Raw genomic sequence first — 26,617 nt, 5'->3', positions numbered from 1 at the left:
ACCTGCAGACCGTGATAGACAGGAACCAAGACAGATCTTGGCTGCAGTCACCGGATGTGGAGCATATTCAGAGGTGGCAGGTCATTCGGCCCCGGGTAAAAGATGAGGCGAGGTAAACTCAAACATCAGAGGCCGACAAGCATCGGGAATGAAAAACGTGTGTCTTGCTAACGAGCATGTATTGTCGTCTTGCATCGCTTTAAATTGGCTTCAGTACGCGTGAACGACTATGTTGGCTCTCCGATGATTGACTACAGTCATACCCAATGCTTGTAGAGCAAGAACCTTGCAAGTCCTGCTGGAGAAGAGAGATGCCAAGACGGAATTCATGACTCGCTGCGATGCGGGGTCCGGGGACAAGAAAAGGTGGAGTTGACAAAAAAACATGCATGGCAAAGCGATCAACGGCAAACAATCCAAGCCATCGCGACTTTATCCAAACAGACTTCCACCTCTCACAACACAGCCATGGCCCAAGGAACCGTCAAGCAAAAGGTCAAGACAGAGCCCAAGAAGTCAGTCTCCCGGAATACGCTCGCACAGGAAATTGCGACTGACTTTTTCCATTTCTAGGGGCGCAAGGCCTACTGGTCCTCAGATGGGCAACAGAGTCATCAAGCCCAAGAAGGCTGCTTTGTTGAAGCAGGCCAACATGAAGAAGGTTCGCAAGATCTGGGACGGTATGCGCGAGGCCGAACAGACAGCTGACTCCCGAGTAGAAGCACTCCGCCGGCCTGATTACCTTGACCGAGCGCTCCCTCGCCGAAAAAGCTGGTCACCTTGAGATGCTCAAGGGTGGCAAGAAGGACAGACTCGAGAAGGCCAAGAACAAGGCCGTCAACAAGAAGTAAACATCTCACGTTCGAACAAGAGCTGGACGATAATGTTGGGTTATGCATAGCGTTGGCGTTCAGGGTCAAAGAGGAGGAGCATACGGGCGCATCATGGGAAAATACTAGGAAGAGGCATGTTTAGGAAAAAGGCGGATCTTCACTGGCAGGCAGCAGACGAGCATATCGAACGACAATTCAAAAACATGTTTGCTACGCTAAGAAACCTCGCTTTGGTCTGATCATGTTCGCCCCGGCGCCATGCTAAAAGCAACCTCAACGCCGAACAGCCTAGAGAACCCGAATTGCCAATTGGAAGATAGGAAAGGAAATAGCCCACGCTCAAGCATTGTTGGCAGCTTCAACTGCTCGAAGACCGTCAGCTCCATATGGACTGACGTACGAGTTAGCACCAATAGCGCTTCCCCTTCTCATCTCGACAACATCGTCATCATCACCAGTGTGAGAGTCACGGTCAGGCACACCACCTGGCTGACCACCACCGGTCGAGCTACGAGGTCGCATGCCATTGCTGTTGAAGCGCTCTGCACTTGCACTCTCATTCTCCTCGCCCATGCCATCGACTGAAGGCCAGGTACGTTCCCAGAGCCAAAGAACTTGGTTGAATGCACTTAGACAGCGAGACATTTGTTCACGACCATTAGGCGAAGTTTCGGCATTAGCAAGCTCGTCAACAACAGCCTTGCACGCGTCTACAAACTTTGCAAAAGCAGCCGATGTCCAGTTTGGAATCAACGATTGATGTAAGGCAGCATTATGCGAGTCTCCGTTGGAAGAGTATGGCAGGATGGGCTGGTTGAGGCTTGACGAGAAGCTAGCTGCGTATGCCCATGATGCACGATAACAGTGTTCGATGGCCCACAGCACGACAGCGCCTTCGAGCAGACTTGCGGCTGGCGAACTTGCTGAAACGAACAAGTCGAGAAAGCTTCTGGTGATTGGGTTTGGATCTTCCTTTGGTACCTGTAGGTTGAACTTGGTAGCGGTGATTTCGAAAAAGCTCATCTCTCTGCGAACGTTGTTCAGAGCACTAATTAGCAAGTCCATAGCTCGATAAAGAGGGTGTGATTGCGAGTTCGCGACGATGGGTAGGCGGATCTTGCCAATGAGCTGTCCAACAAAGGCAATATATCCACGCGAGATGTGTGAATCTTGTGCCAGCCATTGGCTCATTGCGCCAGCGCTGAGAGTGCCACAACCAGCATGAGAGAGGAACGATGTCTGCGTGGCAGCTGTGAAGGAATTGGTGTTCTGAGTCAAGAGGTATGCGGCGAGACTTGGACTCTGAGCAGGTGGGTTGGGCGCAATAGGAGCGGGCATAGCACGTTGGCCATTCTTGATCTGACCATCCCGTGTGCGCTTGTTGGGTCCACGGCGGTTGACCTGAAGATTTGGATTGGGTCTGTTTCCCATCAAAAACTGGTTCCTCTGAGCCGAGTTGGGGGTGGCTTGTAGTGGTGAGTTGTTGATACCAGACATGATACTCGTATTGCCCTCGTCTTGCTGCTGCTGCTGCTGCTGCTGCGAGGCTTCGGCTTCGTTGAGCGACTCGACGTATTCAGGGGAGCTCAAGTACTGTTGACACTCCTGCAAGTGCTCGACCTGACGAGTTGTGTTCTTTGCGCGAACGAACCCGCAGTAGGTGCAGCGGACTTTATTGCACTGTACAGCTTCGCGTCAGCGGTCGACCAGCGACACGCTCTGTCGGTAGCGACGCGGTACCTTTGTGGGATTGTCATCCTCTTGGAACTCGACGAAGGCTCTCTGGATGATGGCATTTGCGTTTCTGCCCTGTAGTCAAGGTCAGATCTGTCAAGAGGCTGAGTGTCGTGATTGTGGATCGGCCTACCATGATGGATCAAGCTTATGCAATGGGAAGCCAACCGCTGAATTACACGATATGTACCGTAAAAGAGTGTAAAGAAAGACGAAGGAGCCAACGGACGCGCCAATTACCTCCAATCGAGTCGCTTGCCCGCGCTTGCGCTAGTGATCCAATGCCAAGTGAACGACCGGCTGTAATCAATACTGAGCCGATCCGAAACTCAATCTTTCACTGCCACATCTGACAGTATGCAGCAAGCGAGTCGTCAATCAAGTCAAGTGATGAAAGAAATACATCTGCTGTGATAAGAGGATTGTGAGTTCTGAACGAACAGCGTCAGAGTGGCTTGTAGTAGGCAGCGTAGCTCGAAACCACCCTGAGAGACTCAAGCTTGCTTCCGACTGACTGCAGCGAACGCGATTTGAGCATCGAGCAAACAGTACAGCGTTAGCAGCTGGGTTCTCACGAAGAAGGCATTTACAAATCCAAGAGTTCCAGAGGTGCAAGACTCTCATGTTTCCATACAGCGGACTTGAGTAAGAGTGAACCAAAAGCGTTGCCAACGACGTCGGACAAATATCAGTCTGCCGTTCTGCACAACATTCTTGCTGTTCTCTATCAGCACCTATCTCTTGTCTAACGAAATCATCCATCCCACTACCAGCATATCACGTCGCTATACAGTCTTATCAACACGCATAAGCTAAGCAGATAGACCATCAGAATGTCTGCACAACAACCCCAAGACCAAGCTGAGGCGAGCAGCTCGTCGAGCGCCCAACCCACCACATCAGGCAAGTGATAGAAATTTTCTCAAATCTCTATATGCGTCGACAACCACACTCTCATCAAGACCTACTCTAACGATACTTACAGAATCACAACAACCAGCAGTAAAAGTTTGCGCACAGTGCAAAAAGCCAGAAGAAGATCCCGAAGAGAAACCACTCAAGGCCTGTACCGCCTGCAAATCCGTCTTCTACTGCTCACGAGACTGCACAAAAGCACACTACAAAGTCCACAAGAAGGAATGTGCAAAGCTGGCTCAAGAGTACTCCAAGACTGCTACTTTCAAGCCCGCAGTGAGGACCTCAGCACCCAAGGAAGGACATAAGGGTGGATTGCAGAAGTGGCAGTTCGACACCTAAGGTGTCGATTGCCTGCTATGCGACGCTTGGTCTTCACAAAAGCTCGTTACAACAAACCATTGGGACATGCAGTTGGGTAAATTTGCATGGACACTTCGACGTCCGTTTCTAGAGCATATCTTGGAGGCCCAGAGAGTCTTGATTGATAGATATTTGCAATCTATGCTCCGTCAAGAATCGCGCTCTGAATTGGCTACTCTTGCTGCGTGACGGCCACTGCTTATGCAATACCTTAACAGCCAGTCAATTACACTGGTCGAAAAATAAGATGCCAAAATTGGAGCCAACGCCTTCCATGCATGAACACAGTTCCCCACCTTTGGCGAAAATAGCATGACGTAGCAACCTGCTTACTTTCGTATCTATAACTGCCGATATAACTACAAACTTATCTAAAACATCAAAGTCAAAACATGTTCACCAGCGCAAAGACCAGAATCCGTCAAGTCGCGAGCCATTTTATCATTCCAGCACGAAGCTTCACGTCGACATCCAGCATGGCAAAGCTAAACATCAACTCCACCGTTCGCCTGAACTCAGGATATGAAATTCCGCTTCTCGGGTACGGAGTCTACCAAACGCCTATGGACATTGCCGAAGAAGTGACTGCACACGCAGTCAAGAGCGGCTACCGTCATGCCGACTCCGCAGCCGCGTATCGCAATGAGGCACCCACGGCAGCAGGTCTGCTCAAAGGAAATCTCCCTCGCTCAGAGCTGTTCTTTACTTCGAAGGTTCCTCCCAAGGCCATCAACTATGACGCTGCTAAAGCTGTTGTTGACGAATCACTCCGCCTGACCGGTTTGGGTTATATTGATTTGTATCTATTGCATGCGCCGTATGGTGGCAAGGAGAATAGACTAGGTGCCTGGAAGGCTTTAGTCGAGGCCGTTGAGGCCGGAAAGGTGAGAAGTATCGGCGTGAGCAACTACGGTGTCCACCATCTTGAAGAGCTCGAGGAGTGGATCAAGCAGACTGAGGAGAAGGAGGGTAAGGGCAAAGGTGGTGTGTTGAGTGTCAACCAGGTCGAGTTGCATCCTTGGTTGGCCAGAGACGACATTGTAGAATGGTGCAAGAAGAGAGGTATTGTCATGGAGGTATGCTGCTTCTGGACTTGTATTGTTCTGAGAGAACCAAACTGACAACTACAGGCATACTGTCCTCTGGTTCGCGCAACCAAGATTGATGATCCTCTTCTGACACCTCTTGCGAAGAAGTATAACAAGACAACCTCGCAAATTCTGCTCCGCTGGGGTCTGCAAAAAGTATAATATAGCCATGTTCCATGCTTTCGACTAAATTGCTGACAAGGAATAACAGAACTTTGTTATCCTGCCAAAATCGGTTACACCTTCTCGTATCGAGGAGAACAGAGACATATACGACTTCGAGCTCTCCGAAGAAGATATGGAGACGTTGAATTTAGGAAGCTATGAACCATGCTCTTGGGACCCCACGGTATCCAAAGATTGAAAACTAGTCTTACTCAAAGATTGAAGGAGACTTCTATAGTACACGTACACTCAAGCTATCGATCAAGCTTCAGAGTGATATATAGAACCATATATGACAAAATCTGTTGACCGATGGTATAAGCCTCCACGGAGGTGTGCAAAAATAGGGATCAGAGTTGAAGCCATCAAGGTGTGGACATGGAATATATGCCTCAGAAATGTCACTGTCGCTTCTATACTTCCGCTCTTCTAGGTACGAGCGGCTCTCAATGGTAAAGCTTTGCGATGAATCAATATAGGCATTTTCCATGATTACTTATCTGCAGATCACAAGGCTGTAGAAGTTTCCGGCCAGGGTGAGACAAAGGCATGTTCCTGATCGGCACGTTGTCAAGGATCGACATTTTCAAGACCTGAAAATACCTTCAGCTGCGATTCAAGAGACATCAGCTCGATCACTTCCTTCTAGCTTGATCAGAAATCTTCTGGAAGGGAGCCAAACGACTGGCAGATGGAAAGGGTGAGATGAGTGTCTCGGTGAGCATGAGAGAAACCACTCAGCTCAGGGTCCAGATTCGGGAGTGCCGGCGGAAAATGGTGGAGAAGAAAAGCCAAGGACAAACGTCCTTTTCGCATCATCTCGGATTTCATCCTTCATCATCTCGTCGGTGACAACAAACAATCCTTTTCGAACGTGTCTCACTTGGTAATACCATTTTTGGGATGGCCTCTAGGGTACATGTACCTTTCGAGGTTGGACGGCCAGTACAAGATCGACGCCACGCGAAAGCTGTTACGAACGGCGACAACGGTTGTCTATCGATATCTCGTCCGCGGTTGTCAAACCTCGACGATGGTAGAGACTATAATCTCATGCGTCTTACTGAGAAAAGACTTCTGGTATACCGACCTTCCTACCGTCGTGAACCGATCTAGGGATGGCTTGCACTCCATATCATCGATCAAGTGAGACTTCACGTATTCCAACTATACAACCTTCTTGGAAGGCACCACGACACGTTCTCCACCCGGTACAACGTCGCGGGCAAGACCGAGTCGGTCGTAACTGCTTGCATACCCTTCTCAGTCAAACGCATCTAGAAGCCCCACAATGTTTTCAAATCTTCGATGGCAAGATCAGAGCATATTCAACTCCAACATCCATCGTCGTCATACACTTTAGCGGTCGGGTCATGTTCTCATTGCATCACAGGAAGCGGACATTCCACGCCTGGTAGACAGACTACGAATACGTTTCGCTCGTGGGTTCGTAAGTTCCGCTTCGTGATTTTGCTTTGGCTGTCCAGCAGACTATAGAAAAGGCTTGTCAACCGCCTGAACGCCACAAAATCGAGAGGCATATGTGAACCACTCATCTCTCTCAGCTGCTTGCTCCGGCTCATCTGAAACAATTGATGTAAGCTTGTAGCGCCTAGACGGTGAGGTGGGGACAAATGTAGAAGACCGTTGACATCTTCGTTTTTCTGCTTTCATACTTGTACATGCTGATCCGCTCCACATGGCGACTTCCTGGTCTTTCGATTCTAACTTTTGATCATCTTTGCCTGAACAATAACAGGACAACCCAACGTTACAGCAGGCCGTCTGAAGCGACAACTCGACATCAAGGCTTGAGACTAGAATCGCCGTGCCAACGCTCTTAATCTACATGCGAATCGAGCACCTTAGGCCATAGATCTATTGAAGGAAATAAACACCTACAGGTTCTGACCACAACCATCGATTTGCGACCTGAGGTCGAACGAAACACAAAATGCCGGCATTACATCTAATGACACTATCACGGAGAGATCTCATGGATAAGATGACCTCACAAGACAACAATGCCTGGTCAATACTTGCAATCACAGGATCCTGGTGTTTTCTGGCGGTCATTGTGGTGGCCATGCGAGTCTACACACGACTTGTCATGGTCAAATACTTAGGGTGGGACGATATCTTTGCCGTCATAACGATGATTCTCGGCGTTGCGATCTGGGGTTGTTTCGTGGGAGAATCACACTGGGCTCTTGGACGGCACTGGCAAGATATCACTCCGGAAATGCTGGACATGTACAGCAGATGGCAGTTTGCACATGGGCTGATTATGGTGTGGGCGTTGCACGGCATGAAGGTTGCATTCGCGATCTTCCTGTTCAGAATCAACAGCGGCAAACTCTTCAGAAGGACTCTCTTGACAGTCATGTGTAAGTCTGAGTAAACTATCCATCTCCAGAAATTGAATTATTGACTTGAGACAGGCTTCATGACTGTATATACGACTGTCTCCTTCTTCACCACTCTCTTCAGCTGCTTCCCTGTCTCAGATGCTTGGAATGGCAGAAAAGGCAATTGTATTTCTCTCGAGACATTTCGAGGTCTAGCCATGGCATATAGTAGTATGTATCAACGCGCGAATCTGCACCACACAAGCTAACATTCTACAGTTCTCGGAATGCTTACAGATGCTTTCTTGGCTCTGGTTCCAGTTCCAATCATTCACGGAATGCAACTCAATGTTCGCACCAAGATCTGCCTGTTTCTCGCTTTTGGCATGGGACTCGCGGCAGTAATCTGCGGTGCGATCAAGACATACCATCTATGGACTTACTTCGAAGATCGCGATCGTCTATATTACAACAGCTACTTCGTCTGGGGAGCTCTCGAAGTATATGTCGGGACCATTGCAGCATGCTTGACTAGCTTGAGACCTCTCATTGCGTCTTTCCTCGACAAGGCCAAGTCTACGTTTGTCACGTCTGCAGCCATCGCAAAATCTTTGCACCATGGATCGCCCAGACCTCACTCTCCCAGACATCATTCCCCTAAGATCGGTGAAAAGACTGTGGGGCAGTTCAACAGTCTCAACACTCAGAACTTCCCTCATATTGAAGTATGCAGTGTCAGCGACTACGAGATGCCCCCAACTCCAGTCATAGCTGAGCGACCGAGAATGTTCACAGTGGAAGTGGATGACACCCCAACACCACTGTCAGAAATTCCAGCTACCCCGCCTCCAAAGTTCAAGAGAAAACACAGACCGGCACCCCTGGACACAGTGGCTCTAAGCCGAAGGACTTCCCTGGAGTTGCCATGTATGGGAGGAGTCCTCAGTTCGCCTTCACCAACTTACCTACCATCGGCAGTCGATTTGGGTTTCCTTGACCTGGTCAAGGGAAGAGATCCAGAGACTCTATCTCAAAACACAGGAAGCGAGATGGAACTGCCAAACAGCAGATTCTCTTCTTCAACATCTACGTCTGGTGTCAACTCCCCCACGACAATGACAAGGACCAATACTCCTCGTAGCTCTCTCTCCGTACCCAGGATCTGCGGCCTCCTTACATCCCCATCACCAACTTTCCTACCCTCAGCCACAGGGAGCGACTTTGACTTCTTCAGTCTCATTCGTTGTCGCGACCCTGAAGCCATCGCCGCCAGCAAATACTCGAATTCTCGCCGGGGCACCATCATCTCAATCCCTGAAGAATCAGATGTTGACTTCCCGGTATCTCGCCGTGCAACCCTCGCACATACTCGTTTCCGGTCCGTGGACTTCAGCGAAGCCACCACAGCGACGGCACAAACTTTGCAACGTGTTGGTGCCGGCGAAGTACGACGACGACCCAGTATGGCTCCTTCAGCCAATTCTGCTACCTCTGCTTTCCTCTGTCCACCCGCTCACTCGGAAGAGTTCCGCGATAGCCAGATGTTCTTCCACGTTATGAGCTCTGGCCAATTCAGAAGCACTGCTGAGACCGCTGCGAAGAGACTCGAGGTCGAAGAGATGCCTGTGAGTCCACTCTCGTTGGCTCCTACACAGACGTTGAGCCTCGGAGACCAGCAATCTTGTATCAAATTCAGCCCCGTCTTTGATGGCGGATTTGCAGATCTGGTATCACGCGAGAGAATTGATTCCTCTCAAGCTGCATCGAAGAAGCATGAGTAAAGAAGATCCTACCTTGCTATCTTTGAATTTTTTTCATCTTCTTTTAACATCTTTTTATGCATAGCCATGGCGTTTCTTCATGATAAGCATTTGTTTCAGCATCCAGCGCATCTTTGGAATTTTTACTCCTCTGTTTTTTATATACCATGTTCTATGGTTACTTTAGATAATGCCCAAAGTTTGTCATTCTTCTCAAACCACTTGTTATCGCCATGTTCGACCATCATTCAATGGGTTACCTGATATAGCGAATTGAGGCATCAAAGATAACGACGATTTTGGCAAATGGCCTTGCTGCGATGTACACATCGTACAACAGCAAGTGTAGTAATGTCTTGTGGAGTCGCTCTCCAATGCGTTTAGGGATACACGGCAAGGGTTCCAGAACCGAGGATCGTGATGATCACGATGTGCTGGACAGATCTAAATTGGTATCGTTCGATTGCTGTATCACATATCCGGTAGAAAGTACAGGGAACGTGTAAGTCTTCTACACGGAAGGGACTTTGTGGTGGTCTGGTATCATGTAGAGTACCGGGTCGACACAAAGACCGGAGATACGAGAGATAGGCGACTCATGATGGTCGCAGCAGCAGTAGCATCACAGACGGCGGGGACACGACGTGGGACGTATGACCAATCATGCAACAATAAAGCAGTATCATTCGAAACTCATCACAAATGTCTTGCAGAAATGTATCCCTGATCAAAGTAAATGAGTACGAAAACGAAAACAGATAATGTGATGAGAAAGTAAATGATCTGCAAGGCAGAGAAATGATGATAACCGAGACGATGGAATAGCACGGAGATGAACAAAGAACGAGACATGAACAATATCACATTATCTCCCGATGGTCGAGTGAGACGATATGCTTGGACGCGTGAGTGGCTGGGCGGAGCATGGTAGGTCGCACTTGTTGGGAGGGATTGTTGAAGATGTTTGAGCGAGTCGGAGTGGAGTGAGGATTCACATGGATGATGGAGGGGTTGACGACTACTGCAAGCCACGTTGGGTGGTGGAGAATCAGATACCGAATGCACTGCTTGAGAGGGTGCAGATGGTGCGAGAAGGAGTATCGTCCAGCATTGAACAAGCTGCAACAGCAAAAGTGACAGAAGAACGATTCGTCGGGAGGGCGGTGGCTATCATGGTGTTTTATGGGCGGCTAAAGCTGGAGGCTTTCGGGGGAGGTTGCGGGAAGGCGGGCGGGATGGTGCATGAAATTTTGGAGTGTGCATGGTGCGTGCATAATCGTTCAATTGCATCTATCACGACTTTTCCCACTCTTACTCACCGCCGCCTGTACCAAGTGCCTTTTTAACTGCTCCCTGCCCCTCGCCCACCATGTCAGCAAAGCCCGTCTCCTACGATTCACACCCGCCTCACGGCCACCCTGAGAACCAGGGCCCCAGCACTCAGAACGTCGACCGCGCATCTACTGCTTCGCATCCTCCCTCGACCAAGCCCGACCCCACCACCACGGCACCTCACCCCAAGCTGAACCCTCATGGCGCCAAAGGAAGCGAGCCCTCCTCCTCTTCCTCCGGTCCCGCCGAACTCTCCGATCTTAAAGTAAGACTGAGAAATGCTCTGCGACAATACCCCGACTTCCCCTCCAAGGGCATTCTCTTCGAGGACATTATGCCCATCTTCTCCTCGCCAAAGCTCCACGCAGACCTCGTCAAGGCTCTCGAGCTCGAGGTTCGCGCAAAGTTCGACAAGACCCCCGACGTCATTGTTGGTCTCGAGTCGCGCGGTTTCTTGTTTGGTCCTTCGCTTGCTCTTCGTCTTGATGCTGGTTTCGTTCCCGTCAGAAAGCAGGGCAAGCTTCCCGGCAAGCTCGAGACTGAGGGCTACGAGAAGGAGTACGGCACCGACTTTTTCCAGATCCAGAGCGACGCTATCGCCAAGGGTCAGACTGTCCTTGTTGTTGACGACATCATGGCCACTGGTATGTTCTTCTGCTCCTGACTTCTATACCTTGATTGCAGACTAACACAATTGCAGGCGGCTCCGCAATGGCTGCTGGAAACCTTGTCAAGAAGATTGGTGGTGACATCATGGGCTACCTCTTCCTCATGGAGCTCGAGTTCTTGCACGGAAGAGACAAGCTCAATGCTCCCGTCGTTACTCTGCTCAGCGGTCAGGACGCCGAGAGCCGTGAGAAGGAGCTGCCCCTTGGCCAGACCAAGGAGTCTGCCGAGGATGTCAAGAGCGTGCAAGATGCCGGTGGTGCTGCTGCCAGCAAGCAGCCATAGAGGAAGAGAAGTTGAAAATAAAAGCAATCTCTTTACTTTCTGTCATCATTTCGGATCTGGGAACTTAGGTAGGTAAACTGCTTCGGGCTGGTCAGTCGCGCATTGTGAAGAAACATTCTCGATACCCAAAACAGCTTTATATATGGAGTCATACAACAAAAACATTTGCATAACACACAATTCATCTCCCTTCAGCTGCTCGGCTTTCAATTGCTTTCAATGTGACACCCAAAACATTACTAGAAACAGTTTCAACTTATGCTACGGAGTATCGTATCTCCAAGAGCAAGCAATCCCGAGATCGGAACAGATTGCCCCACCAAAAGACCCCTCCTTCAGCACAGCAAAGCGGAGCTCAGACCCAAAACCGTGCATACAAACCCGAAGTGCCCAGAACAACGACATGCTTCTTCTACGTCGTTCTCTCTTGACAACTTTCAGACCAATTCATCTCCCTCTTGTATCTACTTATCTCTCCAAGCCTTCGACATTAAAGTCTTTCTATCACACATCACACGTCAACATGTCGGAAATGAAGAAGATCTTTACTACTAACTCTATGGCTCGTGAGTGTTTGACAGCTATGCTATGATTTGGGATTGGTTGACTGATTGATGTGAACAGCTGTTGGCCCTTACGTACGTGACATCTATCTCACACATATCCTCTGCTCAGGCTGGTCTACTCGTTGCTTTGCACCTCAATCACCATCCCTGTTGACTTGCAGACCACAAAACCAGCACGAAGAGATCCAATTCCCACAACAACTATGACTAGGAACTACCTTCCAACTAACGCTATCATCAACAGAGCCAAGCAGTCCAAGTCGGCAACCACATCTTCGTGTCTGGCCAAATTCCCGCCGACAAGAACGGCAACCTGGTCGAGGGCAGCATCGCCGACAAGACAAAGGCATCATGTGAAGGCATGAAGGCCATTCTCGAGGAGGCTGGCAGCAGCATCGACAAGGTCATCAAGGTGAGTTCCTATCTTATCTCCTACCCTCTCTTTCTCTGCCCTTCCATTCTACCATGAAAGATCAACTTGTCAATAATCAATATCCTACCAACCAATCCACAATCATGACACAAGATTGGAAACTCCATCCCATGAATGAATGCTAATACTGGTAATCAAAACAGACCACCGTCTTCCTGACCGACATGAAGGACTTTGCAGAGATGAACGGCATGTACGAAAAGTACTTTTCGCACAAGCCTGCTCGCAGCTGTGTTGCCGTCAAGGAGCTTCCCAAGGGTGTTCCCGTCGAGATTGAGGCTATTGCCCTTGCCTAAATTCCAATGATATGAGGATAGTGGTTGCTGATCCGCAACAAAAGTCACTTCGGCTGTGTATACCCGAATAGGAAGTCGAATACATTTTTGAACCAAACACGATTTTGAAGTACATGATACTGTGGCATCTGAAATAGAAGGGTCTGAAAGTGATGAGGAATGGTAGAGATTGGATTTTGAAAGACATGTTGTCGGAAGATTGACATGGTTTGACGATCAACTGATTTTGGTAGAGTATGTCTTTTTGGTCTGTTCATGTCTCATTAGCTAGATGCTCGTGGGGAGCTAGTCTAGCCTGTTAATGTTTATGAGCTTGTAGCTCTAGCTAATAGTGCCTCTGTAGCCTTCAGATAACAGACCTCCCTGGTTGCTGCTGTCTAGTCGCGTGACCATCTGATCTCAGTCTCTAGCACCTAACGCATCTGTTGATTTGCTGTGGTGGCGTTGACCTGCTAAGCAAAGGCCATCGATGTAGGTGGGTCGTCATCCTGAATAGAGGCATCTTCTGTTTTAATGTCGTCCCACGGATGTAGAGCATCTTCGTCGTGTCGCAAATGGCGGCTATGTCGATAGGTAAAGCTCTGAAGGTTGGAAGGGTGTTCGTCATCAGACACCGACAACTCAAGCAGCCCAAGCAAACTTATCAGCCTTGGGCGTGGTAAGCTGATCATCAGGCACCAAGTCGTTCAAGCCATAGACATCCTCAAACTTGGGCAACTCGACGTTCCAACCATCAGCATCAGGCGCAACCTCATCTTCCAGATCCAGACCCAGACCCTCGTCAACATCATCACCCACAGGTCTCGAGACAGTCTTCTGACCCTTGAACCTGAAAGCAACAATGCCATTGTCCTTCAAGCCAGCACCCAAGAGACCATCCTTGTGACCCGCACTCTTTGCCTTTCCCTTGCCTTTTCCTTTGGCCTTGGGTGTAACATCTCCGCCTCCGAATAGATCGGCATCAAAGTCCTCTACTGGAGCATCTGCCTCAATGCTTTGCCATCCTGAAGTACCGGGATTTGAAGGGTCGCGAGGTTTGGCGAATTCAATGTCGTCTGGTGATTCAGGTAGTGTTGCGCCGTTGAGTTGACCTGAAGGGTATGCGGTCTTGAGAGCGTGTAGGAGCTCTGCTTTTATGCTTGAGAGGTTTTGGAGTTGGTAGACGTAGAGGACGACGGTTGTGCGGGCGTTCTTGAACTTGATGGTCCAGACATCGGGCGTGGGATCGTAGACGGGCATTTTGTGGTTGCGCAGATTGTGATGGGTATGATTCGGTACGAGAAGACGATGGTGATAATAGAGTTGGAAAGTGGCAAGTAATTCGAGTGTGTTGTGAGTAAAAGCAAGAAGGAAGGAATGAGCAACAAATGGAAGGCGCATTCAAGAGCTCGCGTTTGGCCTCGCAGGCTGGGAAAGTTTACGCGAATCTTCAATTCCACCGCCCAGAGCTGTAACTTTCTGCTCCCATTTCGGTCATACCACATTCCAGCAATCATGTCGGCAGAGAAGGAGGCCGCTTTCAACGCGGCAGTGCCAACTCCTACAATCCCAGAGGAGCCCACGATAGCTACTCCGGAGTCGACTCGTCCACCGCCCAATGACCGCCTAAGCATCCCCTTCAATTGGCGACTACCTCTCACCACCGTCCTCGCCTCCTTTGCCGGTTTTGGTCTCGGTCTCACCCATGGCGGTCAACTTTCTGGTCTCCGTTTCCGCGCCGAGAATGCCCATCGTCTTCCCACCTCGCAGGTCGGCTGGTACCTCTACCACAAATCAAAAAACTACCACATCATGCTGGGTGGCATTAAAGAAGGCTTCCGCATGGGCGCACGTCTCTCTTTCTGGACTGCCATTTTCTTCGTCTTCGAGGAGGCCGTTGACAGATTCAGAGGTGCCGTCGTAAGAAATCTGGTCGGCTTCAAAGAACGAAGAAGAGAAGAAAGACATAGAAGATTATTCGGTGATGATGTCTACGAGACTCCGGCCGAGCAAGCACTGGGACTGGAACATTTGCACAACGAAAGAGGCGTCTGGGTACAGAGGGACTTTATGAGCACTGTCATTGCTGCTATGGGCACTGCTGGTGGCTTCAGCGCCTGGAATCGCTTCCCTGTTCAGACTGCCGCGAGGACTGCTACTATGGGCTTGAAGTTTGGTCTTGTCTTTGGTCTCATGCAGGATGCTCTCAGTGTCGCTAGAGGAAGAAGAGTCGGTTATGTCGAGTTTGTCAGGAGACAGCTCTTTGGTGCCAGAGAAGAGTCAAAAAACAAAGTCCTGGCCTCGCCCATCTGATCACTTCGCCATCCTCAAGAGGCACTACAAACTCTTCGTTGCTGCCCGGAGAAAGACTGCCCTCGGATCTCCATGCAACAAATCTTTCCTCTCATCGTCTCAACCATCGGCCCACGAATAGACTATGCAGTCATACGAGCTCGCAACTGAGCAACAAGAATCTGTCGATCGGGAGAATGACTACAGCTAGAATCTCCAAGGAAAGCTTCGAATACCCGTCGGCCACGCAACACGTCGATGGCCCGCATGAGGACTCGGGCAAGATCTCAAACAGGCTTGCATGTCCAGAATCCCATCTGTATGATACTCCATACTTCCAGCCGAGTCCTCAACCAGGCATACATCTTTTTTCGTGGGAAGCAACTCGCTTAGTGGTATAATAAGCGAGCTGATTCACATGTGAGAAATATGAGAAGTGTCACAGTGCGGACTCCTTGCCAGGAATAATCAGGTGTTGTCATTAGGAAACTGGTTACGCGAGCATGAGGCGAACAAAAGAGCACTTGCCTTGTTGCGCGGGATGTGCTGATTGTCTTTCGGCACCCGCAACCCACGATCACATCATTAACCGGCATACGTTCTCGAAAAGTCAATACTCCGGAACAAAAAGATTGTACATTGTGAATGCATAGCTGCCAAAGTGTATAGCGGCTGCCGGCGTGATTCATAGTAATGTCTTGTCATCAGGATCCTGTTCTCATATCAATACAAAAGTAATGTTTGCAGGTCTCCACTCGTTCCTTTGACTCCCCGAAACGTGTGAGGTTTGTCGTCCTGACAAGCACTCTTTCCATAGGAATGTATATCATGCCAGTCCTGCTGTAACTGCTAGTCCTTTCCTTGATTCCTCGTCGCTATACAAAGTTTGACATTATGGCTACGAATCATGGCAAAATCTGGTCAAAACAAGAAGATGCATGTGATCACATAGCTTTTGCGCAGCTCCTTGCAAATGTTTGTTCATCAATCGTGATGGTCTAGACATCAATCTATATCACGGGTGCGTTGCTAGCAGACTGTTCGTCCAGGGTAATGGATGTTTTGATAAATATGACTGTGGAGCTTGCTAATGGATTAACCTGCATGCGGTCAGGTAGTAAACCCTTGTTCCGATCTCTGGTCATATTTGTCCTTTGACTTCAATGCTTTATGGGCAGAGTATTGAGATTAGAGATCGGAAAAGGAACATTTTGTCGTAAAAGTGTCGTAACTCGTAAGGCTGTATAACAGCTGCCTTGATAGAACCTTCGTGTTTTCCTTTTTCTTTTCTTTCTTCTCTTCTTTTCAACTTTTTTCTGCCTTTTTCTTTGATATTTGGAAGGGCTCTTGTCTCATGCGGCGATGTCTTGATACAGAGGCTAGATGTTTTTGGTCGGAAAGATTTGGAAATATGTGAAGATTCAGAAGATGATTATGCTCATAGAGCCCTTGCCGGGCCTCTTATAATGTTTGTGCATCGCTTGTGATGATCCAAATGTTGTCGTGGGCCTGAGCTTGGAGTTTCGTCATTCGTAGCTGACTGATATCTCCAGATCGTAACGGGTGTGGTCGTTCATGGTTGGTATTGCTGTTTGCTTAGGGTCTCCTCAATCATCCAATCTTGAGTGCATGGTGTGTTGAGTTCATTCCTCATTGTCTTCGTCTACGAACAAAGGCGACTCCCTGGTTCCTCTCGCCTCAAGGCGAGCTCGCTCTTCAGCTGCTCTTTTCTCTTGCTTCTTCTGCATGTGATATGCGACAACCTTCAGGAATTTCCTTGGTCTGTCACAAGGATTCTGGGCCGCAGAATTCTTCGAAAGTTCATTCATTAAGTCGAATTGAAAATCGGTGGGCAAATCCTTGAATCTGGATCGTTGCTTGTCAGGGCGAGGATCTCTTCCTGTGATAGGGTTGGCCAAGCCATTGCGGCGTTTGTAGGCCACAAGTGCAGCTAGAAAGATGCGTAAGGCGTCTTCCGGCCTTGTTGTGTTGTCGTATGCTTTGGTGATATGGGCATGTCTGACGATCAAATCTGTTTCTTTGTCAACTTCGCAAGCTTCAAATGGAATTAGATTGCACAACAAATAAGCTCGTGATCCGCGAGCTGTAAGATAGCAAGTAGTAACCTCATCCAGGATGTCTTCTTGGTTCTCGTTGTCAGTTTTGTAATAATCTATAAGGTCTTGAGATAGAACAAAAAGAGATGCTTGAGGGATAAAGTATATCAGCCTTATGATTCTGTTATGATATGGTATCGTCATTCGTTAAAGCAAAATGAAAGGAAAAGGTGTCAAAAAGGTACCAAAAGAAATCTCCACGCATCGACTTAGCTTATGCAACGTTCTCATCTCCGGTGCGTTGACGAGGCTTGGTGACCATGTCTTCAGGTCTCTTACGTCTGGTGAGAATTCTCGAATGCTCTTCCTCGTCTTCGTCATCGTCAGACACGACCTTCTTGCTTCTCCTCTTGCCTCTCTCCTTGATTTCCTGGGTCGAGCCTTTTGTCTTCGGGGCGCGCTTTGATGCGGTTGTCTTCTGCTTCGTTTTCTTTGTAGGCGGGGCCTCCTGATCGTCATCGGAGACGACGATCGCGGTGTTGTCGCGCTTTCTCTTCGACAGCGTGGGTGTAGGCATCGGCAAGTTCATTACTTCCTTTTGTTGTTCTCGCCATTCCTTCGAGCGGCGATCTGGTTTTGCAGGCTTGTATCTGCGAAACTTCTTATTGACTTCAACTGGCTCGAGGAGCTCATCTGGCAGCGGGATGCCAGCCTCTCTGAGCACTTTCTTTGCCACATTAAGTTGTGCCTGAAGTTTCAAGGCCGCATCGCGATATTCCTTGGAGATGTTGCGCCAGTGCTTGATGTAGTCTGCAGCCTTTTCTCGCAGATTTTCGCAGTAAGCATCTTGTTCCACTTGACGCTGGATGATGGCACATGCCGCCTCATGAAGCGATCTCCAAGCGACTCCAACTCTTTGCATCGCCAGATCCTCCTTGGTCAGTCTTCCTTGCTTAAGAGCGTACAGGATTCCGATCTTGCGAATAAGAGTTGCACCCTTATCGGGAATGGGATCGAGATGTTCTTCGCCTTTCTTTGCTCTCTTGTTACTGCCAAAAGTTCCTCTCTTGTTGCGATCAGAATTTCCTGCGCGTGTCTGTTCGCTCTCGCGAGGCCGGCGTAACTTGGGTTGTCCGTCACTTCTGGCCACAGCGAGGTTTTTGGCGGTGTCATCGTGATGTACCGATGTAGTGTTTAGATAGTCCCAGATTTCCGGGCGCAGACCCATCTCAGCCAGAGTATAATCTCGTAGAATGGAGTCGTGAGCCACATTTCCTCTTTGTTCGAAATGCTGAGGATAATTTTCGGCCAGCCAAGTCTTCTTGGGCATCTTGAGATTGTTTCGAGGAGCGTCGTAAATAGCCTTAACAATGTCGGAGATCTCGCTCGGAAGAGTTCGATGGTTGCGGTGAAATTGGTCTGCGCCTTCAACCTGACCGTCTTCATTGAGCGGTACCTTAACGACAAGACCGCCTCCAAGGTCGACTTCGGCCATATCCTCCAATCCGTCGAATGTGACGATGTTGGGCTTGGCCACTTGTGATAGGTCCAGGTCGACAGTGTTCTCCGGTTCAATCAGTCCCTCGTCGAAGGCAGTAACTTCTTCTTCTTCTTCTTGAGATGTGGTTTCTTGTGTGCCATAATATTCTGAGGCTTCCGCATAGAGCCTCTGCCACCTGCGAATCCACTGCTGTGTTTCTTTGGTTGCAGGGTCCCACATTTTCCAGATACCTTGCAAGATTCCTTGCTCATTCCCTTGATAGCCGGCTGGCCTCAAACAAGCAGCATCCAATTGAGCGGTGTAATAGAGGTCTTGGTCATGAAGATTCTTTTGAAAGCTGACATAGCTTGGCATATCCTTACGTGACCATTCTGGTAGATCTTCGATGCGTGCGAGTGGCTCATGCATATCTGCCGGGACTGTGAGATTCTTGCGTCCTTTTTGTCGAAGGCTGTCTTCTAAAGCCAACAGAGATTTGACTTGGACGGCTGATTCATGTGGGCGCATCATCAAGGGCGCATTCAAAGGATAAATGAGATCGGGGTTTTCCATAAGCATTTGGGTTGCGTAGGAGTCGAAGTCCGTATTGTGATCAAGATCGTTTTCGTCATCGGATGCGTCCTTTTCCTGTTGAATTTCCTCGGCGTGTTCCGGCTCTTGCTTGGTTTGACCCATGTCTCTGCTTAGCTTCTCGCTAGTCCACGAAATCGCAAAACTCTGAGTCTTTTGCGTGGAGAGATTCCATGCACGGTAAATGCTGTATAGAACGTGTCCGGCGCCGTCATGCACTCCTTCCCTTTCTGCGATGGTTTCACAATCTTCCATCGCGATATCCCAAACTCCGGCGCGCATAAGAACATCTTCGAAATGCTCGAAGTCTTTCATCTCCGTGGTTGACCATTGTGGCATGACTCCTAATGGTAGCACTTGAGCGGGCGTCATGTGTTCCTGTCTGCTCTGCACTCCTTCACTTTCAAAGATCGTGGGTGTATGATTCTCGTACGGCGATTCAACAAGCGCTGCGCTGCCGTTCTCGGCTGATGGAGACCTGCTCATGCCGAAAGATTGCGATCGAGGAGTTCGAGGAGAGTGGTCGGCGCCGTCGTGGGGGAAGTTCTTGTAGACGAGGAGAGTGGCCGGCGCTGTCGTGGGAACAATTCTTTCAAACGAGAAGAGTCCTATCACATAGAGTGACTGCGAGAGAAATGAATCAGAGCCAAAGTCGCAAGAACGGAACTTGATCTTGCTCACTTACAGTTCCTGTTGCGGTGCGCCGGCCTGCGCAGACTCTCTGATATATCTGTATAGACCACTGGAACGTGTGAAGGGCAGTCTCGGTGTAGATGTGATTGGGAGAAATGCTAGGAAAGAGAATGGTGAAGTTGTTTCTCGTATGGAGGTTATGCAGCGATTGAAAATGAAAACTCGCCTCTGAATCTCTTCACGCTTCACTCGTCGAAAACCGAGGAGTCTCAAGACTATATGTTGACCGTAGTCGTCCATGCATCTCCTTCTGGTGTTAGCCAGTCCTAGTATTGGAATCGATGAGTGTGAATTGAAAGGGGAGGCTCGAATAATGGTTTTATATGTTGACCGTAAAGTCTGCTATACACCTACCCTCTTTTCATACACCAAAGTCGTAATATCGTGAGAGCGAGCATGCTCCGTTTCGAAGGACTTACCTTACGGAGACGCCCGTGACGGAGAGACTCTCGACCCATACTAGTTGATTTTTCAAGCACATAGCGAAACATACAGTATTTGGAGGAAGAGATTATTGAAGTCAAACACCGAAGAATTCGCTAAGGGTCGTTCGTGGCCAAGGATTCCATGCAGTTTGACATCATAACTGTCAGCTCAGCGTCAAAGCCTTCGTCAAAGGGAATGATGCATCAATCATGGTTTCCAAGGATATAGTCGTGAACTCTTTACACCCAATCATTGATAGTCGTCGTTAAGAGTTGGTATTGCAATGTAAGCAAATAATATACACGTCTTCTCGCTCCCCTTTTACTGCTCTGCATCCACAAAGTCCTCATCATCATCTGTATCACCATGACTATTATCCTCATCCTCATCCTCACCGTCATCGTCATTGCCTTCTTGTCTCGCGTGTCTCCTTGCACTGGATCTACGCTGTCTCTTTGCTCCATGTTGTTGTCTGTATCCCGAACTCCTATTCACCTCAGCTCGTTTGCCTGCCATATATGTACGCCAAGCTCCAATGATCGGATCTTGATAGACTTGCGCGTTATGCCCGATGTATCTCAAGCTGTGGAAGGTTGCGTAGACATGCGCGCTTCTTGGAAGACCGCCTCTCTCCTTGCATATCTGCGCTCTTGCTGTGTATACCTCGTTGGTCTTTGGCTCCTTGATGATCATGCTTAGAGGACCATAGAATACCTGATATGTCCTCAGGAAATGATCAAGTCTCTCCCAATTTACTGACCATGCGTCAAGGCCAACAAGAACTACAATCGGTTCACGGGCGTTATCGACAGCGTCTCTGATCTCGTTCAACACAGCAAAGGAGAATCTTTCTGTCGACAAAGATTCTCGACGCTGATCACTTGTTGCATCACCATCGATCCGCTCGTTCTTGAAAACCCAATCGTGTTGAGCAAAAAATGTCTCGAGCTCAACGTTTTCATAGACGGTCGGCAACTTGTGGCTTTTTGCACGAGAGCCGCAGACTGTGACAAGTTCTGTGTCTTCCTCGAACAAACCTTTCGCGAAAAGATCCTCTGCGACTTCGAGAGTCTCCGCTGCATGGGGGTTGGAGTCGGAATCAGCTTTGTGATCATCCTTCGGTGCGGCTGAGCTATGCCTGTATATGAATATAGCTCTTTTGGGTAAACGTCTCTTTACCAGCACTGGCAGGCGCAGATTATCATCCTTGCTAGGGATTGCAGTATTGGTGCAAGGATCATCGAGGAAGTAGCATATGCCGCCAAATACATGGAGGAACAACTCCCGTAAGGTATCGAAGCCCTTATTACATGGATAACATGCAAATTCGGAGGTGTCTGGAAGATTGTGGTTGTCATCTGCCTCGACACTGTTTTCAAGATCAGAGGAGAGATCATCGAACTCTCTAGCAAAAATACACTGTCTTGCACGGAGATGTTGCTTTAAGAGATCAAGATCGTAGAAACCCTTTTGACACCAGAACGGACATACATTCTCGTTTTTATGGTATGAGAAGTCTGTATGAGCGTGGCAAGCAAGATGTTCTAGAACGTCACCTCTAGTACATTCTTTATGGAAATTTTGTTGGCATATAGGCTCAGGACACACGTAGACCTTGCCCTCTGGAGCTAGCGCATCGAGATCAGCACCAGTTGCTGCTTTTGACCTTGATAGAAGCTGTAGCTTCTTAGTTGGAGAGATGGTATCATGCTTAGTAGAGGTACTTTCTCTTCGAAAAACAGTTGGAGCTCGACGAAGATCTTGTGGGCGTATTGCTTGTTGTCCAGGAGACCAGGAGACCGGGAACGATCTTGCTGTTACTCCACTTTTGAAGGGTGCCGATTGTGCAGCAAGTGGGTAATCCTGTCTATGCATGTGTGCGGCATAGTGTTTAATGATTTTCCGAAATGCCGAAAGACCTAAAGCGTTGGTCTCGAAGGTGATTCCAGATCCAGGAGTTTGACCATGAAGATATCTTCGGGGATTTCCATCAACGTAATCATTGGTTGCATATCGAGGGCGTAAAGGATCCGAGGGCCTAGGAAGAGCGGGAAAGGCGATTGGACCAGTAGGATACCCGTAAGTAGAAGAGGTACCGGCGACTGGAAGAGAAGTACCAGGTTGTATCGGCGCTGTTTCGACTACAACGAGAGTAGAGAAGGTCGGACCTCCAGTAGCACTAGCTGAACATGCAGTGGCACCGGCGGAAATCGCAGAAGAATCGGCTTCGATAACAGGATGACTGGCAGGTCTCAGAGCGATTGCAGCGTTCCCGAGAGCTGCTTGAGCAGCGCGAACAGCGAGGGAAGCAGGCGCAGCAGATTGAGCAGTCTGAGCGGTTCGAGTGGAGTGAGCGGATTGAGCTGCCTGAGCCGCTGCTTGGGCTGCTTGGGCTGCTTGGGCTGCTTGAGTTGCTTGGGATGCACCATCACTGTTCATGTGAGCAGGTTGCAGAGTAAAACACGAAGACTTATGTGAGAGATGACTTACGCTGAGAGAATTGCGGCCTGCAATTGCGCGGCACGACTCTCGCGAAGACGCTTCGCTTTCTTCTGAGTTCTTTCCATGGTGCAGTCTGTAGCGGGAAGTGTAAGTGAGGAAGAGGTGAGCGACGTGCACAGGAAGAATGTGATTGCAAAGGTGGTTGGAGAGAGAGAGAGAGAGCAATGTGTGCGAGTCGAGGGAAATGCAAGTGAGGAAGAGGTACTAACGTGCACAAGAAGAGTGTAATTATGGAGGCGATTGGAGAGAGAGCAATGTGTGTGAGTAGATGGAGGCGTAAGTGGAAGACTGGAAAGCACATAGGAGTATCTGTGGAAGGAGCGGAGCGCGATCAGAAGCAGAAGAGATAGGCAGAGGAAGCCAAGCAGTGATACTTTGAGAGCAATTCGATTTAGGCCAACTGAGTCCTGCAAAGGTTCTCGCCATCGATGCTCCATAGGGTGGATACTCATGCAGCACTAATGTGTTTGCAAAGAACCCCAAGTGCATTATCCCGAGCCCACGTAGTTAAGATCGATCTGTATACAGAAGTACCCTCTCTTGTAAGCCTTACATAGGATGGACACCAATGCAGTGCCGATATGTTTATATATGGTCTTAACTACATGATCTCAAGCCTATATAGTTATAATCGATCTAGAAATAGTAGTGTTTTCTTATACAAGTTGATATAGTTTTAGATAGACTTGATACAAATATTCTAGTAAGAAGCTAGAGATAAGATAGCCTTATAAATAGACTAAGTACTATTTCTATTAGAACTATTAAGATAGGCCTAGTTATTTAATAGATAGAAAGTTATAGTAAGTATTAAGTTATATATAATAGTAGTTTAGTAATACTATATTTCTATATTATTAAGGCTTATAATAATAATAATAAAGTAGCTTATACTATCTATATAGCTTAGGCTAAGAATATCTAGAAATTAGACTATACTTTCTATTAAATTTACTAGATATTAATATAACTTAAAGTTTAGTATTAATTTTATCTTTATACTTATTTTTAGTATCTAGAAAAACCTCTAGAGATATATCTTCTTATAAATAAGGCTTCTAGTAACTACTAAGTTAATAAAGCTTAATAGGCTAAATAGAAAAAGGTTATTAATAATAGGCTTCTTAGTTTTATTACTATTACTAATATTACCTTTTTACAAATTAGTAAGATAAGAACATAGCTTAAAAATAGCCTTATAAGATAATAGACCTTTATTACTAATTAATATAAACTTATAATTCTATTTATTATAGATAGAAATATAAGTATTACTAGTAGATTAAAATATAAGATTCTAGTAAACTAGTAAAATAGGAATTAATAAAGAAAAAACCCTAAATAAGATTAATATACTTTAGAATAAGACTTTATAATAATAGATAGATAAGAAAGACTAATTTATTAAAGACTCTAGATAATATCTTAGTAGTATACTAATCCTAGATATACTTAGTATACTACTAGAATATTATAAGTATATCTATTAATAGCCTTTTTACTATTTTAAATAGATATAGTATTCTATTAGTACCTATAGTTAAAATCATTATTACTAAATACTAATATCTTAAGAACTATCTTATTCTTTAGAATATATAGTACTCTATTAAAGGCTTTATTTATTCTTTCTTTCTTTTTTTAAGAAACTAGATAATAAAGTTAAAAATAAGAAATATTAAGTAAGAAATAAATTGAAATAATATATAAAATACAAGAAACAGAATATATAAGCTAAACTAAAAGGTTATATATATATTAATTTAAGGTAGGTAATCTTATTAGAAGAATACTTATATCTATTTAGCTATTATCTAGTAAGGTAGAGTCCTTGAGGAAAAGGTTAATAGCAGTAGTGGTATAAGCGGAAGTCATAGGCATAATGGTATATAAGGGAAGTAAACAATTGACGAATTGCTATACTGACCATTCTAGAGGAAACGGGCAGTACGCGTGGCTATGGTAGTACGGTAGAGCGAGGGATGTGCATGCTGAGTAAGCAGACTGCTCGGCGGTCAGAACTTTGCCATCAAGTTATCAACCACCGTTTGACCACATTTACAAACACTTTCCACTCGTCGGCCAGCCCCAATCGCTAACACGTGACTTTCCATAGCAGGAACTAACCGTAGCAAGAGTTTAAGATCACGAAAATGTAAGATAACCGTAGCGCTAGCTAATTGTAGCAGTAGATAACCATAGGACGAGATGACCGCAAGACTACGATAATACCGTTATAACGGACGTACGACAGTCAAAAAGGCCCAATGCCGCGCTAAGGGAACAATCACTTAAGCCTAAGAGAGACGAATCAAAACGAAATACCAAAGCCCCGAACAACCGATGAGAGGTGCTGATGCTTGTTTCCACCACAATCTATGCTGCGATAAGGATCCTGGGACTAACAAATGTCACCGGCGCCGACAGTCAAGAAGGAGATGCCGGTTGATTCAACAGAACGAGGACGGGTTCTACCTGCCCGTAAATCCACTAAAACTCCAACGAGCCTCGCGGGTACACAGAACAAGTTGCGGGATAAGGTGTACCCGTGTTTCCAGGCGCTCGGGACTTGTCCCTCCGACTAAGCAACCCATACAGCAGATACAGTGTTGAGAACAGCCACTATGTCTTCCAGGGGGGTCATGAGAAACAGTGAAGTACTTTTTAAGGGCTTGCCTTGCAAGCTTCAACGAGGAGAACAATAGACATCGCATCTATACTAGATCATGAGATCTACACATGCACCATGCAGCTTCTAGATGCGGACCAATAGCGGCAACAATGAAGCAAGAATACCACAACCCATCGAGAATAGGACCACGAAATTGCTGAGCTGCCGAGGGATCGGAAGGCCCTAATAACTAGGGGGAGATGCTTAAAAGGGAGCTGAGACATGGCGGCGAGATGGTTAAGTACAAAGTCCGCATGGTGGCCGGCGATTTCCAGCAGGCCCAGGGGTACAACTTGGAAAGCCATACTCCGGGTTGGCAAGATGTCTTCCTATCTGCTGTTTTTCTTTTTCTTCTTTTTTGCTCTGATTTCACTTTTCCCAACGTTGAAATTAAGGAAGAGATCTGTGTCTATCCTCTACAAGGCTTTCCTCAGCCAGGAAAGGTGCTGCGGCTGCGCAAGGCACTCTACGGGCTCAAACAATCACCTTGCTAACGATACAAAAAACTAAGACCCTAGCTTGTGATCACGGATGGATAACGTTGGGACTGGACGGATGCATATTCTATCATCCGAAAAGCGATTGAACCAACAGTCTACGTTGACGACATCAACATTTTTGGATCAACCATATGCTCGGTTGACGTATACGAAAGGACAATAGTAGAAGAAAGTTTTGTTGAACGAATTGTCGCGAAGTCGGCGAAGTTCACGCAGCAATGAATAACGCCGATAAACCTTGGTGAAGAATATCGAGTACGACGGAGTTTGATTAGTTGAACACGATGGGGACTGGTTAGAGGTACTCGACGCGATGTCATTCAGATACAAAAGCACCGTGGAATCGGCAAACACTATGGCAAAGGCTTGAGAAGATCGCATTGGGGAATCTCGACATAATTGTCAACCGACCTGGTCTGACCACAAATGGATCCAAACGTGATGAAAGCTCAGAGCAGGGCAGAACCAAGGTATCGGAGTAACACGTTGCCTGCACCAACCCGACAGAAGTAAGACTAACCACCAACGGCAAGCGGTTGAACAGAGTCCACGATCGGTGGTCGGACCCAGGGTCGAGAGTGGTGTCCACGGAGCGCCAGGACCGAGACAGCACAGTACGTCAAACATACACGGCATCCTCGG

The 26,617-nt window shown here is 47.6% G+C and overlaps 11 protein-coding genes across 11 annotated transcripts; 8 read left to right on the top strand and 3 right to left on the bottom strand.

Annotated features, from left to right (window-relative positions):
• Positions 1-468: 468 nt before the first annotated feature.
• M437DRAFT_81929 (uncharacterized protein) lies at positions 469-851 on the top strand (the record flags this gene model as incomplete). The annotated part of the gene is made up of 3 exons (XM_041027650.1): positions 469-515; positions 574-661; positions 720-851. 3 exons carry the CDS (start codon positions 469-471, stop codon positions 849-851), a joined length of 267 nt encoding a protein of 88 aa, XP_040883118.1.
• Positions 852-1,382: 531 nt separating this feature from the next.
• M437DRAFT_18493 (heme oxygenase-like protein) lies at positions 1,383-2,603 on the bottom strand (the record flags this gene model as incomplete). The annotated part of the gene is made up of 2 exons (XM_041018960.1): positions 1,383-2,513; positions 2,574-2,603. Coding segments are annotated over 2 exons (1,161 nt in total), but the record flags the coding sequence as incomplete, so codon positions are not given.
• A 1,020-nt stretch (positions 2,604-3,623) lies between these two features.
• M437DRAFT_40645 (uncharacterized protein) lies at positions 3,624-3,824 on the top strand (the record flags this gene model as incomplete). Its single annotated transcript, XM_041020224.1, has 1 exon — positions 3,624-3,824. A coding segment is annotated over one exon (201 nt), but the record flags the coding sequence as incomplete, so codon positions are not given.
• A 497-nt stretch (positions 3,825-4,321) lies between these two features.
• Positions 4,322-5,297, top strand: M437DRAFT_41327 (Aldo/keto reductase; the record flags this gene model as incomplete). Its single annotated transcript, XM_041020363.1, has 3 exons — positions 4,322-4,921; positions 4,976-5,089; positions 5,145-5,297. The coding sequence occupies 3 exons, from the start codon at positions 4,322-4,324 to the stop codon at positions 5,295-5,297; spliced, it is 867 nt and encodes a 288-aa protein (XP_040883115.1).
• Positions 5,298-7,103: 1,806 nt separating this feature from the next.
• On the top strand, positions 7,104-8,024 carry M437DRAFT_25463 (uncharacterized protein; the record flags this gene model as incomplete). Its single annotated transcript, XM_041019087.1, has 3 exons — positions 7,104-7,485; positions 7,540-7,677; positions 7,726-8,024. Coding segments are annotated over 3 exons (819 nt in total), but the record flags the coding sequence as incomplete, so codon positions are not given.
• A 171-nt stretch (positions 8,025-8,195) lies between these two features.
• Positions 8,196-9,227, top strand: M437DRAFT_40374 (uncharacterized protein; the record flags this gene model as incomplete). The annotated part of the gene is made up of 1 exon (XM_041020183.1): positions 8,196-9,227. One exon carries the CDS (start codon positions 8,196-8,198, stop codon positions 9,225-9,227), a length of 1,032 nt encoding a protein of 343 aa, XP_040883113.1.
• A 1,348-nt stretch (positions 9,228-10,575) lies between these two features.
• M437DRAFT_63606 (adenine phosphoribosyltransferase) lies at positions 10,576-11,489 on the top strand (the record flags this gene model as incomplete). The annotated part of the gene is made up of 2 exons (XM_041024281.1): positions 10,576-11,182; positions 11,239-11,489. The coding sequence occupies 2 exons, from the start codon at positions 10,576-10,578 to the stop codon at positions 11,487-11,489; spliced, it is 858 nt and encodes a 285-aa protein (XP_040883112.1).
• Positions 11,490-12,012: 523 nt separating this feature from the next.
• Positions 12,013-12,784, top strand: M437DRAFT_81924 (YjgF-like protein; the record flags this gene model as incomplete). The annotated part of the gene is made up of 4 exons (XM_041027649.1): positions 12,013-12,055; positions 12,114-12,127; positions 12,300-12,467; positions 12,632-12,784. The coding sequence occupies 4 exons, from the start codon at positions 12,013-12,015 to the stop codon at positions 12,782-12,784; spliced, it is 378 nt and encodes a 125-aa protein (XP_040883111.1).
• Positions 12,785-13,405: 621 nt separating this feature from the next.
• On the bottom strand, positions 13,406-14,023 carry M437DRAFT_72904 (uncharacterized protein; the record flags this gene model as incomplete). Its single annotated transcript, XM_041025930.1, has 1 exon — positions 13,406-14,023. One exon carries the CDS (start codon positions 14,021-14,023, stop codon positions 13,406-13,408), a length of 618 nt encoding a protein of 205 aa, XP_040883110.1.
• A 255-nt stretch (positions 14,024-14,278) lies between these two features.
• Positions 14,279-15,076, top strand: M437DRAFT_40953 (uncharacterized protein; the record flags this gene model as incomplete). Its single annotated transcript, XM_041020283.1, has 2 exons — positions 14,279-14,680; positions 14,825-15,076. 2 exons carry the CDS (start codon positions 14,279-14,281, stop codon positions 15,074-15,076), a joined length of 654 nt encoding a protein of 217 aa, XP_040883109.1.
• Positions 15,077-16,698: 1,622 nt separating this feature from the next.
• M437DRAFT_63602 (uncharacterized protein) lies at positions 16,699-22,869 on the bottom strand (the record flags this gene model as incomplete). Its single annotated transcript, XM_041024280.1, has 7 exons — positions 16,699-17,261; positions 17,452-19,807; positions 19,869-19,925; positions 20,296-20,335; positions 20,370-20,462; positions 20,628-22,733; positions 22,793-22,869. 7 exons carry the CDS (start codon positions 22,867-22,869, stop codon positions 16,699-16,701), a joined length of 5,292 nt encoding a protein of 1,763 aa, XP_040883108.1.
• Positions 22,870-26,617: the final 3,748 nt, after the last annotated feature.

Source organism: Aureobasidium melanogenum, assembly GCF_000721775.1.
Source record: "Aureobasidium melanogenum CBS 110374 unplaced genomic scaffold scaffold_3, whole genome shotgun sequence".
Classification (NCBI taxonomy): domain Eukaryota; kingdom Fungi; phylum Ascomycota; class Dothideomycetes; order Dothideales; family Saccotheciaceae; genus Aureobasidium; species Aureobasidium melanogenum.
Note: the sequence above shows the minus strand (reverse complement) of the source record. Positions and strands in the feature narration are given on the sequence as shown.